The 15276-nt window shown below is 32.1% G+C and overlaps 1 protein-coding gene across 2 annotated transcripts; it reads right to left on the reverse strand.

Annotated features, from left to right (window-relative positions):
• Nucleotides 1–4550: 4550 nt before the first annotated feature.
• On the reverse strand, nt 4551–12288 carry LOC115987652 (alpha-N-acetylglucosaminidase-like). Of its 2 annotated transcripts, none has more exons than XM_031111243.1 (8): nt 12164–12288; nt 11119–11330; nt 9294–9383; nt 8016–8106; nt 7763–7844; nt 7452–7558; nt 5156–5934; nt 4551–5066 (listed from the first exon to the last, which is right to left on the reverse strand). In XM_031111243.1, the coding sequence occupies exons 2-7, from the start codon at nt 11134–11136 to the stop codon at nt 5930–5932; spliced, it is 393 nt and encodes a 130-aa protein (XP_030967103.1). In that variant the 5' UTR covers nt 11137–11330; nt 12164–12288; the 3' UTR covers nt 4551–5066; nt 5156–5929. The 2 variants fall into 2 exon arrangements, with proteins under 2 accessions (XP_030967103.1, XP_030967104.1); XM_031111244.1 differs by lacking the exons at nt 11119–11330; nt 12164–12288 and adding exons at nt 10562–10718; nt 10792–10886.
• Nucleotides 12289–15276: the final 2988 nt, after the last annotated feature.

The following is a 15276-nucleotide window of genomic DNA, read 5'->3' on the forward strand; positions in this document are numbered from 1 at the left end:
AAACTCTAAATCAACTAAAGATCAAACAAGGAGAATTAGCTTCTTTAATTTAACATATGTTTTTTAGGGATTTAATTTAATATGTGCCTTTTTAGGGATTTAATGGTTCAAAGAAAAAGTTGATTTTGGCAACTAGAAGTTGATTTGTACTACACTCTCATATGTTGAAAATGTAGCCATTAAGCTAAACCACGTAATCTTTGTGTATTCTTGTGTTCTCTATTTTACGCTTCCACTTCTACATTTATTCTAGCTTATTCAACATTGTATATCAACGCTAATATTTAAAATAAATAATTAGAAGTTTTTATTAAAAATGCTAGGAAGTACTAGTTAACTTCATGAGCTCACAACTAATTGCAATAATAATAAAATGGTTGAAGATTAAATGTAAGAATTAAGACACGCAGTTAGGATGTGGTGGGCTGGTGATTTCTGATTTGTCCAACTTATTGGTTTGGTGTCAATCTTGGAATGGCTCTCATTTAGTTGGTAGCTCTCATTTACTTAACCAACCATAGCATAGAGCCAACTCCAATCCTTCTATGTGTGCAAGCTAAGACTCCTACTTGTACTAAAAGTATATTAATTAGTCTAAGGTTTAGTCTACTATATATAGTCATGTTATGGTTTATTGTAACACAAGATTTGTATTACACTCTTATAGGTTAAAAATGTAACCCTTAAAGATATATTTCAAATGCATGCAATTTTATTTCTGAAAGTGAATTAGCAAAGTAATTTGGTGAAGCATCACTCGTGCTTATCATTATCACCAATTGCATGCTTAGTATTCCTTTAAGAACACTCTACCTATCCATTTTGCCTCTGTTCTTTTTTAAGGGTACTCGTATGATTTTTCTCTTAATTGTAGTAAATTTAGTAAAGCAAAACTTGCCTTTCTTTTGAGTAACAAATTCCTCATTATATTTATGGCAAAATTTAGGTGTAATATATTAAGTTTTTCAATCAAATTCAAATACATGGTTTCATTAACCAATAAAATATAAACAATTATATCTTTTATAAGAATAATTAAATTTAATACAAATATATATATTTGAATTTAATTGAATAACACAATATACCCCTATATCTAAGGTTTAGTGACAGTAAATTCAGTGAAGTAAAACTTGGCTTTCTTCTTATTGAAAATGTCGTTGTTGTATTTATACTTCTAAAATATATTTTAGTCCATATAAAGAGCTTGAAGTTTGATTTTAGTTCCTAAACTTAATTTTTTTTTTTTTATTGTCCTTAAATTATAGAAAACATTATACTTTTGGTTCTTCTATCGAATTTCGTTAACTTTAATCCTACATGTCTAATTAAGTAGCATTATCTTTAGCATTAGAGAGTTTGACACGTTTTTCCTACATGATCCCATCATTACAATACATTTTTTTTTAAAAAAAAAGACACAGGAGGTGAACTAGAAGCACTAAACCATATACTAGTGACATATGGTATGAAAGCTTAAGGAGAAAAAATGTAACGTTTTCAACAATTTATAAACAAAAAATAAAAAATAAATAACTATCTAAAGTTTAGGAACAAAAGAAAAATGACATGAAAACTTTAGGGATGAAAACAATTTTTTTTTCCTACTTATATATACAAAAAAGTAAAAAGAAGTTGACAAATATATTCCTTATTTATTATAGCATCTAGCCGAACCAATTTTTTGAGAAAATAATTTGATTACCTATAATTTTGAGAATATATATATATATATATATATTTTGAGGAAGAGCTTTCAATTAAAAGATATATTTGTTAATTAACTTTTACTACATTCCAATAAAGTTGGACTCACCTGATTCGTTTTTTGCGAGTGCAATGGAATATTCATTAACAAAAGGCTTCAATTAATTATTTGTTATTTTTTGGGCTACTTAGAAAATGGTCTATGATTTCATACTACTCATCGATTTCGAAATGGTTTATGATTTCCAGACCTTGCAAAAATGTGAATTTTGTGCACATAGACAACCATGTCCAAATTACCCATTCAAGTTGATCTGGTTTCGGTTTCCTACTTATTATCATTTTCAAGATGCTTGCATTCATTATTTCAATTACTCAACTAAAACTCAATTGCTTATTGAAGAGGTAGTGCAATTGTGACGTGAAGGCCCATTTATAAAGCCCAAGTCAATTTCTCAAGTTGCAATAAGGTCCATGATAACACAAAAACCACTTCATGTAGCCATTCAACCCGGGTCCTTTGAATTTAAAACCCATTATTTTAAAGTGCAAAAGTTACAACATTAGATATCATATTATGTCTGTATTTGTATTCTTATTCATGTTTCTTTCTCTCTTGTTACTTACTAGAGCCATTGTTAACATTGCCTGGTCTCTAATAGATTAATTTTAAGTTGTACATATATTATTCTCTACTCTCCTCACGATTTGATAAAACAATAACACATTTACTAATAATAGAATTTAATGAAATACATAAAACAAATTAAACGAAATCTGAATGATTTAAATTAAAGAAATAAGCAACTTATTATGAATGCTCATGGTCTAGCTTACAATTGAACATGCTTTAAAATGGAAAATCAACCAGAGAAAAAGAAAAATCAAGACTGCAGGAATTAATATTATATGGTAGTATTAATAATGTTTTTTGCTAGCTTTTGGATTAAAAACTACTTTAGTGCCACGCTGGTGGAATAACAAGTTGCAGCTACAGCAACTATCCAATCATCTCTAATCATTAAGTTGTTCAAGCTATTAATATGTGAGAAATTTTCAATTTGCCTATGTTGTGTACTAAAATTTGAGGTGAATTTATAAATTATAAAAGACCACCTGTTAGAAACCTTAGCTTCTACAATATATATATACACACACACATTCTTTTCAAGAAAACAAACAATAGATTTTAATTGATTTTTCTATTTTCCAATAAGGAAAGACACACTATTGTAAAGGGGACTCCAGAATTGCACATTCAAAATTTGCTTATGATGCCCAAAATACCGCAGTCTATTGTGTATTTTATTTGCAACCTGAAGAACAAAAAGCAAAAAGAGTAGGAGGAATCAATCTTTTTGAGTTATTTATCAATCATACTCTTTTTGTCATTGCTTTAATTTATAAAAAAAATTAAAAAAATATGATTTTTGAGAGGCCCCTCTGACATTAATAAATTCAATTAGTAATTGATGGTTGATACTATACTTTGCTGAACACCAAATCTATCTTTGTCCTTTAAGTTATTAGAATAACACCCATAAATCAAGTTGAGATAAAAATACTAAAATTGGATTCATTATTTTATTTTATTTTATTTTTTAAGAGTGAGAATTGGATCCATTATTGGTCATATTTCGAATATGAAATAACCATTCATTCTAGAAATATTTAATAATTTTCCTTGAGAATGACAAAATGCTTAAATTGTTTATTTAGAGGGAAAAAGACAAAAATTTCATCTCCAACTCTATTAGAAACACTAGGAGATGCTAGGACTAGAAGTATAAACTAATCTACTTTATACTCCACCAATTACACCTTACAATGAAAGAAAAAGAAAATATTTATATGTAGCAAATTGTGGTTAGTGGTGTATAAAGTGAAACATAAAAATGAGACACAAATTTTTTATTGCTTTTGGAAGCTACTGTTCAATTAATAAAATGTAAAATTTTTCGATTGAACTAAGATCAAAAAACTCTAAATTAACAACATATCAAATATTTCAAAATAACGTTAGAATTTTCTTTTTTAATTTTTTTTGTCTGTAATATCAAGAAACTCTAAATCAACTAAAGATCAAACAATGAGAATTTTCTTATTTAATTTGATATATTTATTTTGGGGGTTTAATTTAATATTTGCCTTTTTGGGGATTTAATGGTTTAGAGAAAAAGTTGATTTTGGCAACTAGAAGTTGGAATCAAGCCAACTGGAAATAAAGCTTCCTAAATGAAGTAAAAAATGATACATAGCGTAAATCACAACTCTTATTGATGACCAAAATTTAGTGTTGGCAATTTTGTCAGATCTCCTCTATGCTACTAGCTCTTAGGATCAAAACTACATAACTGTGGATTTGATACTCTCTTGAACATGACTAAAAGTCTAAAATATTGTTTGCTAAAAATGCCTGGACCAAAATGACAACCATGAGACAATTTGCACATTAGGTACAATAATCACTTATCTAAAAAATAAAAAAAAATATTTAATTAATAATCGCATTACCATTATTTGCCACTACTGTAGAGAAATACTATTTTGTAGCATAATCAAAGTCTCAAGCTTCCCTTTCTATATTATATAACACTATTTTTAACCACCGTGATTAAAATTGAGTGATTGATTGCATTTGTAGCATTATATAGCAATGTCTTGGATGTTCAAATTCCAATGGTTTGTAGGAGAATGCAAAGTAACATGAAAAATAAATGAAAAACGAAGGAAAACGAGAGCAACCAGCAATTTTTTACGTGGAAAACTCTCTGTGAAAAGGAACACAGAGAGAAAAACCACGGGCTCAAGCCAGTCTTCTTGTGCACTATTTTCTTAAGGTATGTCTTAATACAAGTTTTCCTTCCTCTTATATAAAGAAAAGGCGAAGAGTGTATACCACATCAGGTAAAATTCTATTGGCCAAGGCCATTGTTACATGCGAACGAAACATTTTGCTCCTTCAATGTCCTCTCTCCTCTGCCAGCATGGTACTACAATGCTATGTAGACGAGGCACACCTACAGTTACCCCTGAAAGGCTGAGACATTGTTTCAGGTTTAGCTTTGCACTTGGTTGTGGGAGGGTGCCTCTGCAGAGTGTACTAGGATTATTTCTTTTGTTGAACACATGCAAGACTCTGAGATCTAATCTCAAGTTGTTCCTCATTAGCTTTTAGATTAATAACTAGGTATATAGTTTCCCTCTCTTATAGAATTGAAGTGCAAGAACATTGATAGTCGATGAATTTCCATTAAGCTAGTAACAGATTTGTCTGCATCCAATTGCACCACTGGGTGATAGCAATTAACTTCGTATCCGCTTGACATGTGACCTCAATGTTTGTGAAATGCCTGGACCTGAAATTCAACCATGAGACAAGTTGCATGTTACATAGGATCAATCATTTAAAAAGTACTTGATAGAGTTATTTCTAATTAATTTCTACCTTATTATTATTTGCAACTCTGCAGCAGAAAATGCTGGCCCTTCTCAGTTTGTCAAGGTGGCAAATTCACAATCAAAATCTCCAGCTCTCCTTTCTCTCTGATAATTTAATTTTGATCACCTTCAGATAATGGACAGGCCATGACAGTAGTAGCCTGTTTCACCATCACTTGGTTTAGTGCATCTTGAATTATTCGTTTAGGTTCAGCTTTGAGTGTATTTGTAGCCTTATTTAAAGCAGTATCTTTGACAACTGGTGGCTACCCGTTTCGTCTACCTGGTGGATAATTGGAATTGTCATAGTATTACCATGATATGATAGTCTTGCATTTTATTTGACAGAAACTAAATGAAGCAGTATGGTCCAATGAATCTGTAAGAGTCACAAGCAAATGCTAAACTCCAAAAAAAGAAAAAAAAAATTATAATCCTACATTTATCAATTGTAAAGAGGAAAAAGATTGAAGTAATAATACTTCTACTTTTGCTTTATCCATTGAAAGCTATTTAATGTTATTTTACTCTAAAGTAGCTCAATTGACTTAATAACTTGGATCATTAAGAACTATCAAATGATGAGTTTAGCAAAATATTTTACTGTACTAACCTGTCGGAAGCTACTAACAAACCTTTGCGCGCTTGTAACTTTGATGCAACTTTGCTTTCCACCTCGTTTGCATTTCCTTCTCTCATATGCAGTGTTGGCATGGATGCCTCATTGAACAAAAATGATTTTTGACTGACAAGACCAATCTACCAACTCATCCACTTCAATTTAACCTTACAATTTTCAATTCCATCAGGTGACCTGATTTAGGATTAAAAGATCTTTGAAATATTGCAGTCACTATGCATTCCCTATTTCCACTGTTTCCAACAATTGTGACTTATTGAAGGAAGAGAGTGACAACAATACAATTATGACTTGATGAATCTTTCTTTTTTTTTTTTCAATTATGACTTGATCATTTAAAAAAAAAAAATCCAGCAAAGCTTTGGTGCTCAAGCTGTATAGAAGTAAAAAGGTAGTAAAACACAATTTGAAAATAAAATTTAACTTTGCCAAAATGAATGGCAAAGCTGAGGCCTTGGAAGACCTGAATATCCAGCCTAGTTGGATATCTAAAGCTTACATGGTGAAGCTCATCCTGTACTTTGTACTTTGAATCTATCATTGCTAATAAGGAAGCATCAAAAGCTTTGTCTTTTGCTACTTGGGTCTATGTTTTCAAACAAAGTAAAACAGTAATGCTGAAAGTATTAACATTGTCTTTTGAACTTTTAGTCAATTGGCTGACAAGACCAAATTTCCCTTACTCCATTTAATCTGAAACTTTTTGAGATTCATATTATCCATTGCAAACCCGTTCATGTGCTACTTGGCAGCAAAAAAGTGAATCAACTGATGGTCCACTAAGTCACCAAGAAGACTAGAAATTGAACTGAATTTGAAACTCATAGACTATGAATACATTCTCTCCAAAAAAAGAAAAATGGCCAGGGTAAGACTGCCTACCATGACCTCTAGTGGGAGCTTTGTACACAAGGTACAACCTTTTTTTAAAAAAAGTGAATAAATTCTGATTAAAATCATCTTCTATCAAATTATTCAAGTTTTATGCTATGCAAACCCATTCATGTGCTACTTGGCAGCAAAAAAGTGAATCAACTGATGGTCCACTAAGTCACCAAGAAGACTAGAAATTGAACTGAATTTGAAACTCATAGACTATGAATACATTCTCTCCAAAAAAAGAAAAATGGCCAGGGTAAGACTGCCTACCATGACCTCTAGTGGGAGCTTTGTACACAAGGTACAACCTTTTTTTAAAAAAAGTGAATAAATTCTGATTAAAATCATCTTCTATCAAATTATTCAAGTTTTATGCTATGCAAACCCATTCATGTGCTACTTGGCAGCAAAAAAGTGAATCAACTGATGGTCCACTAAGTCACCAAGAAGACTAGAAATTGAACTGAATTTGAAACTCATAGACTATGAATACATTCTCTCCAAAAAAAGAAAAATGGCCAAGGTAAGACTGCTTACCATGACCTCTAGTGGGAGCTTTGTGCTCAAGGTACAACCCTTTTTTTAAAAAGTGAATAAATTATGATTAAAATCATCTTCTATCAAATGATTCGAGTTTTATGTCTAAAATCATTTTTCCATTGCAGTCATGAAGGACTAAAATGAAGTGATTAAAGGACACGCATATATGTGGAAAAATTTGTTAATGCTACAATGCGAAGAATAGTGCTATTCCAAGTAAACAATCTACAGAAAAATGGAGCACCTTTAACTTGTCGCCTAATGAAAGCCTCCCCAATCTCAACAAATAAAGGACCAGAGGGATCCAGAAGGTAAGTACAGCTCCAACGACACTTAGCATCAACAGAGTTCCTAATGACAAAAGATGGAAAACCTCAACATATTGAATAGTATGACATTTTCACACAACAGACTCCAAATCAGATGGAAGATATTCAGGAACCCCGAATATGATTTGTCTAATTCATGTTGTCTAATATAAAATACTTCAGACAATTGGAATTCATAGACCACAAGTCATACAACGCATATCAAAGAACAAGAAATATGAATTACCAGTTTCCAAGTTTAGTTATGTTTGCTGAAGGAGATATCTTCTTCAAGGCTGCTGGAATGTTCCCAGAGAATGATGGCAGCACTGAAACAAAGAGACATTACATTTGATTAGCTACATCATCACATTGAGAATGAATAATTTGTCACTTCAAAAAAACCTTTTTATCTAATTGAGAATCAAGAACTAAAAAACATCTCCCAAAAAATTTTAGTCAGGCAAAGTTGCTGTGGAATTCATTTATGGTAACAATACCAGGCGTCATTCCTAGCTCTAGCATCCGAGATAATATCCGTTTCTGTAGAGCTAATTGCTGATCTAACCAATTTTGAGTTAAGGGTCCACCCCACATGTGATAGAATAAATATTAGATTTTATAAACTTAAGGAAGATGATAAAGACAACAAGCAGCATAACATCCAGCCTGTCCAGCAAAAGATGTTAAAATGCATTTTGCGAATCTCATGTACATGCATAATCTCAAAACATGTGACTTCGTAAGTTACATGCATAAAAATTTACACCTCTAAAAACAATCACAAAAAAATAGGAGCAATAATGGTCTCTCTTATTTGGTTGAGAGCTGAGAGTATAACAATTAATCATCCTTCTTTAAGGGACTTCAAATAAACACTGCATGTTTCCAATACAGAATCTGATGCTTTGTACCTTTGTTGGACAAGAATTGTAACCATCACTCAACTAGGCAACCACACCTAGCTACATGTTATTAGGCTCCACTCATCACACAGTGGGGATCCCTTACCGGAGTCACATGTAGTGCCATCTCAATATGGCAAACTTATGAACAAAAGTCACGTGACATATGATTTACTGTCAGTCACCAGCTGGCAGTCTTATTGTCAAACTTCAAATGACAACATCATCATTGATACTCATATACGGCATCCAACTGAGTAGAATTCAAATTTTCAAATTTGCGATACTATCCCAAGATTCATGACAGATCTATATACTTCTCATCCACAGAATATATCATTCATAAGTGAAAATAACATTGTGTAAAATTTGAAACAGGTACAATTAATTTCAAGTTGGCCCAAATGTATCACTTAATAATAAATTGGACTGCTGCACTAATCATAAACCCATGTCACAGCTACACAGCCACCTGTATAAGAGGACCATGAGCATGGGTGGAAGACCAATCAGAAGAATTGTATGCAAGGTTTTAAGTGAGATATGGTTATGATATAACCAGAACCCCAACAACAATTCTCCACATTTTTTTTTTTAAACCATTTATCAACATCTTTCAGAGGTTTTTCACAGATGATTAAAAATGCACACCCATATATGTCAGTATGTCTATATGTATGTGTTAAAACTAACGATTAATTAAATATCCTGATTAATCTCCCATAAGCATGATTCTAGAGGATGGTATCCAAATGATTGACATAAATGTTTAAAATGTAATACAGGATTGTTGACCCAACATCATCCTCTCATCCACAGTTCAAGTACTTGCTAAGGAAACACCACTAGAGAAACAAAAGATATCATGCAAACCCACCCATGTAAATTTCCCATGCGAGCCCAAGCAAGGAAAGCAGGTCCACCAAAGAAATCATTCAAATCATCCTTGCTAATATTAAAATCCTACAATAAAAAATACAAGTCACATGGCAAAAATCAGAAGTAGAAGTCAAACTTAACATATATGGAAGGAACAAATACCAGTCAATATAACAACTCATGATATTAAAAAATTGAAAAATAGAAGTAATTAATTCATCTTTTACAAATAGAGACACTGCCTCTTTTATCTCAAAAGCTTAAAGAGAAGACAAGACCAGATCTACAAGGCTTCAGCACTTATATAAAAAAGAAAGCACACTGGTTTGTATTCATAATATAAAATTCTTAACAGAATATGGAATTAGTTCTCAGTTCGTTGGCATCCTCAAAGCTAATACACATCGCATATTCTTCAATGTGTGTCTATATATATATAATAAAGTGATTCTCCACATCATATAAGCAGAGGAGCATACTCATTAAAGTTATTTAGTGATAATTTCATGGAGTAGAACCTTCTAGTTTGAGGGTCCGTTTGGATACAGCTGAAAACTGAAAACTGAAACTGAAAACTGAAAAATACTGTAGCAAAATAATTTTTAAATATGTAAATAATATCGTGGGACCCATTTTTAATGAAAAAGTTGCTGAAAAGTGTATTTTGTGGGACCCATGAACAGTGCATAAAAGCACTGTTCACACAAGAAAAGTCAAAAAGTTACGCTTGACAAAAAAAAAAAAAAAAAAAAAAAAATTCTGAAACGTAAACGTGCGTCTGGGAAGCGCAAAACGCGCTTCCCAAACGCACTCTGAATTTCAAATTTCTGCGACATGCTGTAGGTTTGAATGTCATATTCATATTTCCATAACAAAGATCATTTTTTTGGATAAATAAACTTTTTTTGGCAGCCAATTTGACACTTAGCCCCTTGAAGTTATTTTTATTTATTTATTTATTTTAAGGTTATTATGGGTGAAAATTTAATTTTAAAAAAATGTATCTTAACTCAATATCCAATGACACAAAAATGGACGTAGGGGATATTTGTTATATAAATCAAAACCTCAAATGTGGAGTGTTGTTTATGAAAATAGGGGAGGGTTTCTGACATTTCCCCAAACCTCGAGGAATTTTGGTGTAATTTACCCAAATAACTTAAACTCTTAACAGTCAAGCTATAAAATATATATGAATTCTCTGTACAAGTTGCTACACAGTGGGAGGCTTATAAAGTGGCACACAACAAATGGGTGAATACCATTGACACCTATAATGATGCATTTAATCATTCACAGTGAAAACTTTCTGCCAAATGGCTTCTTGGCCAACAAATGCTAAAGGCAGGTTCACCCCATGAAGTGCCATCCAATCTATCTCTTTCTCCCATCTTTCCCAGTCCCACCAAACATAGGAATCTGCAAAGAAAAAATGTGAAATTACCTAAGGAATTCTCTACAATAAACTCTGGTTTTTGGATTGGTAAATTACATGCACACCCATTGGGTTTTTTAACCCATGACCTCACTCTTCACCCATTCTTGTGTGAGGAGGTATTGACATTTGAGTTAGAGCTCACCAGCAAATTTACTACAACAAAGATTAGCTGAAGTAACAAAATAGTACACTATCATTCTCTAAAGTAGTCCACTTCATATCATTCACTAAAGTGTATAATAGGTGAATTCTTGAATTCCTAATTAATATATAATCTATTTTACAGTTCCTGTCCTCTCAATCACTTAAATCTGAAGAATAGCACATTTAGTTCCAAAATTTTGGTAGAACTGAAAAGGTAAGCAAAGATTCAAAACTCACAACTAGATGTAACAACATTCTGGTAATAGTTCCATGGGACTGGCCGCTGAATCATCACCCCATCGTCTTTTACAAGAGGCAGTGATCCTGGCTTGGGGATGGAAGCTATCTGAACTCCACCAGTCTTGTCCCATGAAACATGAGCACCACACCAATACTTTAAGTACCGATAGAGGCCAGATGCAATTTCTACAGCTGTGGCTCCTTTAATCCTGAATGAGAAATGCAAAATCTATAATCACAGAATGTATATATTGCTTTCTCTCATTTGGGGGAGAAGGGGGTAGTGGAAGATATGACTGAAAGAAAAACCAGCAGGAATCTTTCATAGCCAGAAACCTACCTATCCTTTAGAAGGGGTTAAAAAATAACTCTTTCAATGGTGACATCTTCCGATGCACAAAACAATAAATTTAAAGGTTCAAAACTTTAAGTTCAAATCAGTTCATCCAATGAGCCCAAGAGGAGGGGGAATGAGAGGGATTAATGATATCAGCCATAACATTCTTGAAGATGAAAATTGCTAGAAATGGACGAATAGAGAAATGTAAAAGAGTTGAAGTCTTGAAGATAAAATCCTCAAAAGAGGCCAAATGGACTTCTTCAATTGGTTGTACTTCTTCTTCTTCTTCTTCTTCTATCTTTAAAGTCATGGGAAAAACATTAAACAAAATCCCCCTTTCTATTCTCATAGCACTAGGATGCAAGGAAAATTTTTGTAAAATAAAAATAAAAATGAGGTACAGAAGGAGACCATTTTAACCAAAAATGAACCATCGAGAGTTAAATTACTTAACTTTCTATTCTTTTCCTGGATTTTCCAATTCTAAGCATTAATGCATGTAAACAAAGACACAGAAAATTGAGGACACCCAGATGAAATAAGCAACAATCAAAACTTACATGAGAGTTTTAAGCAAAGCTTTCATCTTTTAGAACCAAAAGCAGTATATAAGAACACAGTACAGCATACAAGAATACAAAATTGAAGAACACGCAGATAAAACAAAGCAATAATAAAGCATTCAAAGTGTGAACATTATACGAGGGACAATCTTGAATTGGAAACTGGGTACATAGCACTCAGGAGCAATCTCTTGAGAACAGCTTTGGCTGCAGCTTCTTGAACAGAAGGAGATGCCCTCTTTGAGTCCAAGTAATTGAGCAAAGCCTGTATTGGTTTTGGATGTGATAAAGTTAAAGCTGTCGGTAGTAGCAAGAATTTTTTTTCTAAATAACAATAAATACAAAAAAATTTAGTTAATTGTCACATTTCAAAACAATATTGAAAACTAGCATCTCGAGTGTCTAAAACTCGAGTTCCAAGATAAAAATCGAGTTTTTAAGTCTCGATTTGTAAGTGGATTACTCTAAAGTGGGAAAAAATTAAGCTAAAAATCGAGTTTTAAAGACTCGATTTTCATAAATTAAATAAAAACGCCGCTATAGGTCTATAAAACGTCACTATAGGGCTTAAAAACGCCACTATAGGACTCCATTAATCTGTACTTAAGAAAATTTTTTTTCCAGGAAAACGCCACTATAGGGCTTTAAAACGTCACTGAAAGGCTTAGAAACGCCACTATAGGTGAAATTTTTCGCATAAAACTCGAGTCTTAAAGACTCGAGATCTATATGGATTTTTTGTAAGATGGATCTCGAGTTTCTAAAACTCAAGATGCTACTTTCCTTTATTGTTTCAAACGTTGCCTAACTAACTATATACAATTCTTTTATATTGCTGTTTTGCACATTACCTCGTAGTAGCAATGTGAGTGTGAGTGTGAGAATCAAAAGTAGAAAGGTGAAGTTGGAATTAGACATGGGTTTGGTTTGGTTTGGTTTGATTGTGTTCTTCAGAGGATTGAGTTTTGTGGTCAACGACACTCAGTTCTGTAATCACTCCATATTGAATGGTAGAACCAAACCGGTTTTCAAAACCGGGCGGTTCGTCCGCGGTTCGAGAGGTTCACAGAAAGACTAATATTTCCGGTTTTGTTACTTTAAAAAACCATTTTGATGAATGGTTCATAGTTAATCCGGTCAGATTGTACAGTTCAGTCCAAATTTAAAAACCTTGGAACCAAACGAGGAAGTAGTTTTGTTTATTTTGTACTTTTTTTTTTTTTTTACAATGTGGAGGTGAAATATATCAGTCATTCTCTGTTTATTTTGTTTTGTTTCTTTGTCATGTAAATTTTTAAAAATGTCCTATTTTTAAGTGCAATTTAATTTTTAAATAAAAAATAATAATAGAAATAAACTAATTCGGTATAATTCAGTCTCATTTGATCTATTTCGGTTTAATTTGGTTCAGTTTATTTTGTCTCGTTTGGTCCATGTGTAGATTGAGAGTAATTATTCTAAATCCGAATTTATTTAAAAATATAGATCTCAAACTTGTTCTATTTAATGAATCTAAACTCATTTTAAACCCATTTATTTATTCATTTTACTTTGCTTGAAAAGAAACAACATAACATTATTTATTTGTGTGGCTTCTAGTTAGCTTAATATTACCTATTAGTCTCATGATAAACAATAAATAAAAATCATAAGAAGCACGCCAAGTGTTACAACTCTCTAAAACAACATGTATTACTTTTTTTTTTAAAGAAAAAAAATTATTTATTGTTAAGTTCTAATATACTATTGTTGATTTGCACAATTATCACTTCCTATATTCTTTTATTCTCTAAAAAATACTATTTTTTTGTACAAAACTAAATAAATTTTTTGTCCAAAATTCTTAGAAACCAATTATTATCCACCTTTAATTATTTGATTCTGGTTTTCCAATTTTTTTTTTTTTTTTTTTTTTTTAAGTTTCCAACTTTATCGTTTTCATTCCATTCCTTAGATGACGTGAACAATGACAAAAACAGCAAGCAAATCAAACACTAAACGACAAACCCGTAAAACCCTTTCTTTCACTTTAAAACCCAAAAACCCTTCAATTCAACACACAAACACATACTTGTAATTTGAAGCTTAGCAATGGAGGTGGAAGAAGAGGAAAGAGAAATGACTACCAATAAGGTGATGCGTCTTTTGACACTAGGCTTCCTCAAACACTGGGCTTCAAAAGCTTCAAAATATTGGTCATTGGTCAATAAAGCTTCTCAACAATATAAGTTTTTGCATTTAGGTCTTGGTTTTTATTGGTGATGATCTGTTTGGTCACCAATTGGTTTTCACAAAAATGGAGACAAGTGATTTGGGTTCCATTTATCTAATGATTTGCCATGTTGTTATATTGTTTTTATTATATATATATATATATATAGGTAAGAAAAAATATTATTGAAAATGGAGTAGTTGGAAAAATATACAAGGTTCACGATAGCGAACAAAGAGTAAAAAGAAAGCAAAAAACAAACAGTACTCACTAAGCTATTCTAAGAGACAAAAGAAAATCTGTAAGTGCAGAACAATCCGAGAGACCCCAATACTAAGATCAATCAAAAAGGGTCCACTGGCATAAATCTAACAACTGAGCCAGAGATTTCTATTATATTGTTATAGTACATATTGTGAATGCTATGAATGTTGGAAGCAATCCATAAGAAACAATAATAAGAGCAATGAAGAATAATAGTTTTTGAGGACCTGTATTTAAAATCTACATATAAAATTCCCTTAGGTACTCCTTATGCCTTCCCAATCATACGACAAAGCCACTCATCTTCAAGGACAAACACAGTTCTTGTACTAAAAAAATTCTTAAAGGTTGTTGTATTGGACAAACAAGTAGGCCCATCAACTCCAATCTATGGGGCTTAATCATTGCTAGAAATATATTTGGATTATACCTCCCATCATTTTCTTTTTTATTTTATGTCATGTGAGGCATTTGTCCTTGTTTCTTTTTAAAAAATTCTTAAAGGTTGTTGATTTTCTTGCATACTCTCCTTGTTTGGGGTGTGGTTTTGTTGCATTTTTTCTTGTTTTTCCCTTCATGCTTTACTTGATCATTGTAATTTTGGTTCTTGATTTTTGCCTCCATAGTACATCCCCAATGTACTGGGGTTGGCTACTTTTTTCTTGATTAATAATATTTTTTTTGTTACCTATAAAAAAAAAAAAAAAATCTTGAAGGTTGTTGTATTGGATAAACAAGTAGATCCATCAACTCCAATTATGGGGTTACTCAGTGTT

Source organism: Quercus lobata, chromosome 4 (assembly GCF_001633185.2).
Source record: "Quercus lobata isolate SW786 chromosome 4, ValleyOak3.0 Primary Assembly, whole genome shotgun sequence".
In the NCBI taxonomy this organism is placed as follows: Eukaryota; Viridiplantae; Streptophyta; class Magnoliopsida; order Fagales; family Fagaceae; genus Quercus; species Quercus lobata.

Coding starts and splice junctions, on each gene's coding strand:
- LOC115987652 (XM_031111243.1), bottom strand. Junction 8,107..9,293: donor TGGGAAATTTACATGGGTGG/GTTTGCATGATA, acceptor TATCACATGTGG/GGTGGACCCTTAACTCAAAA. Junction 7,845..8,015: donor AGAGCTAGGAATGACGCCTG/GTATTGTTACCA, acceptor TCTTTGTTTCAG/TGCTGCCATCATTCTCTGGG.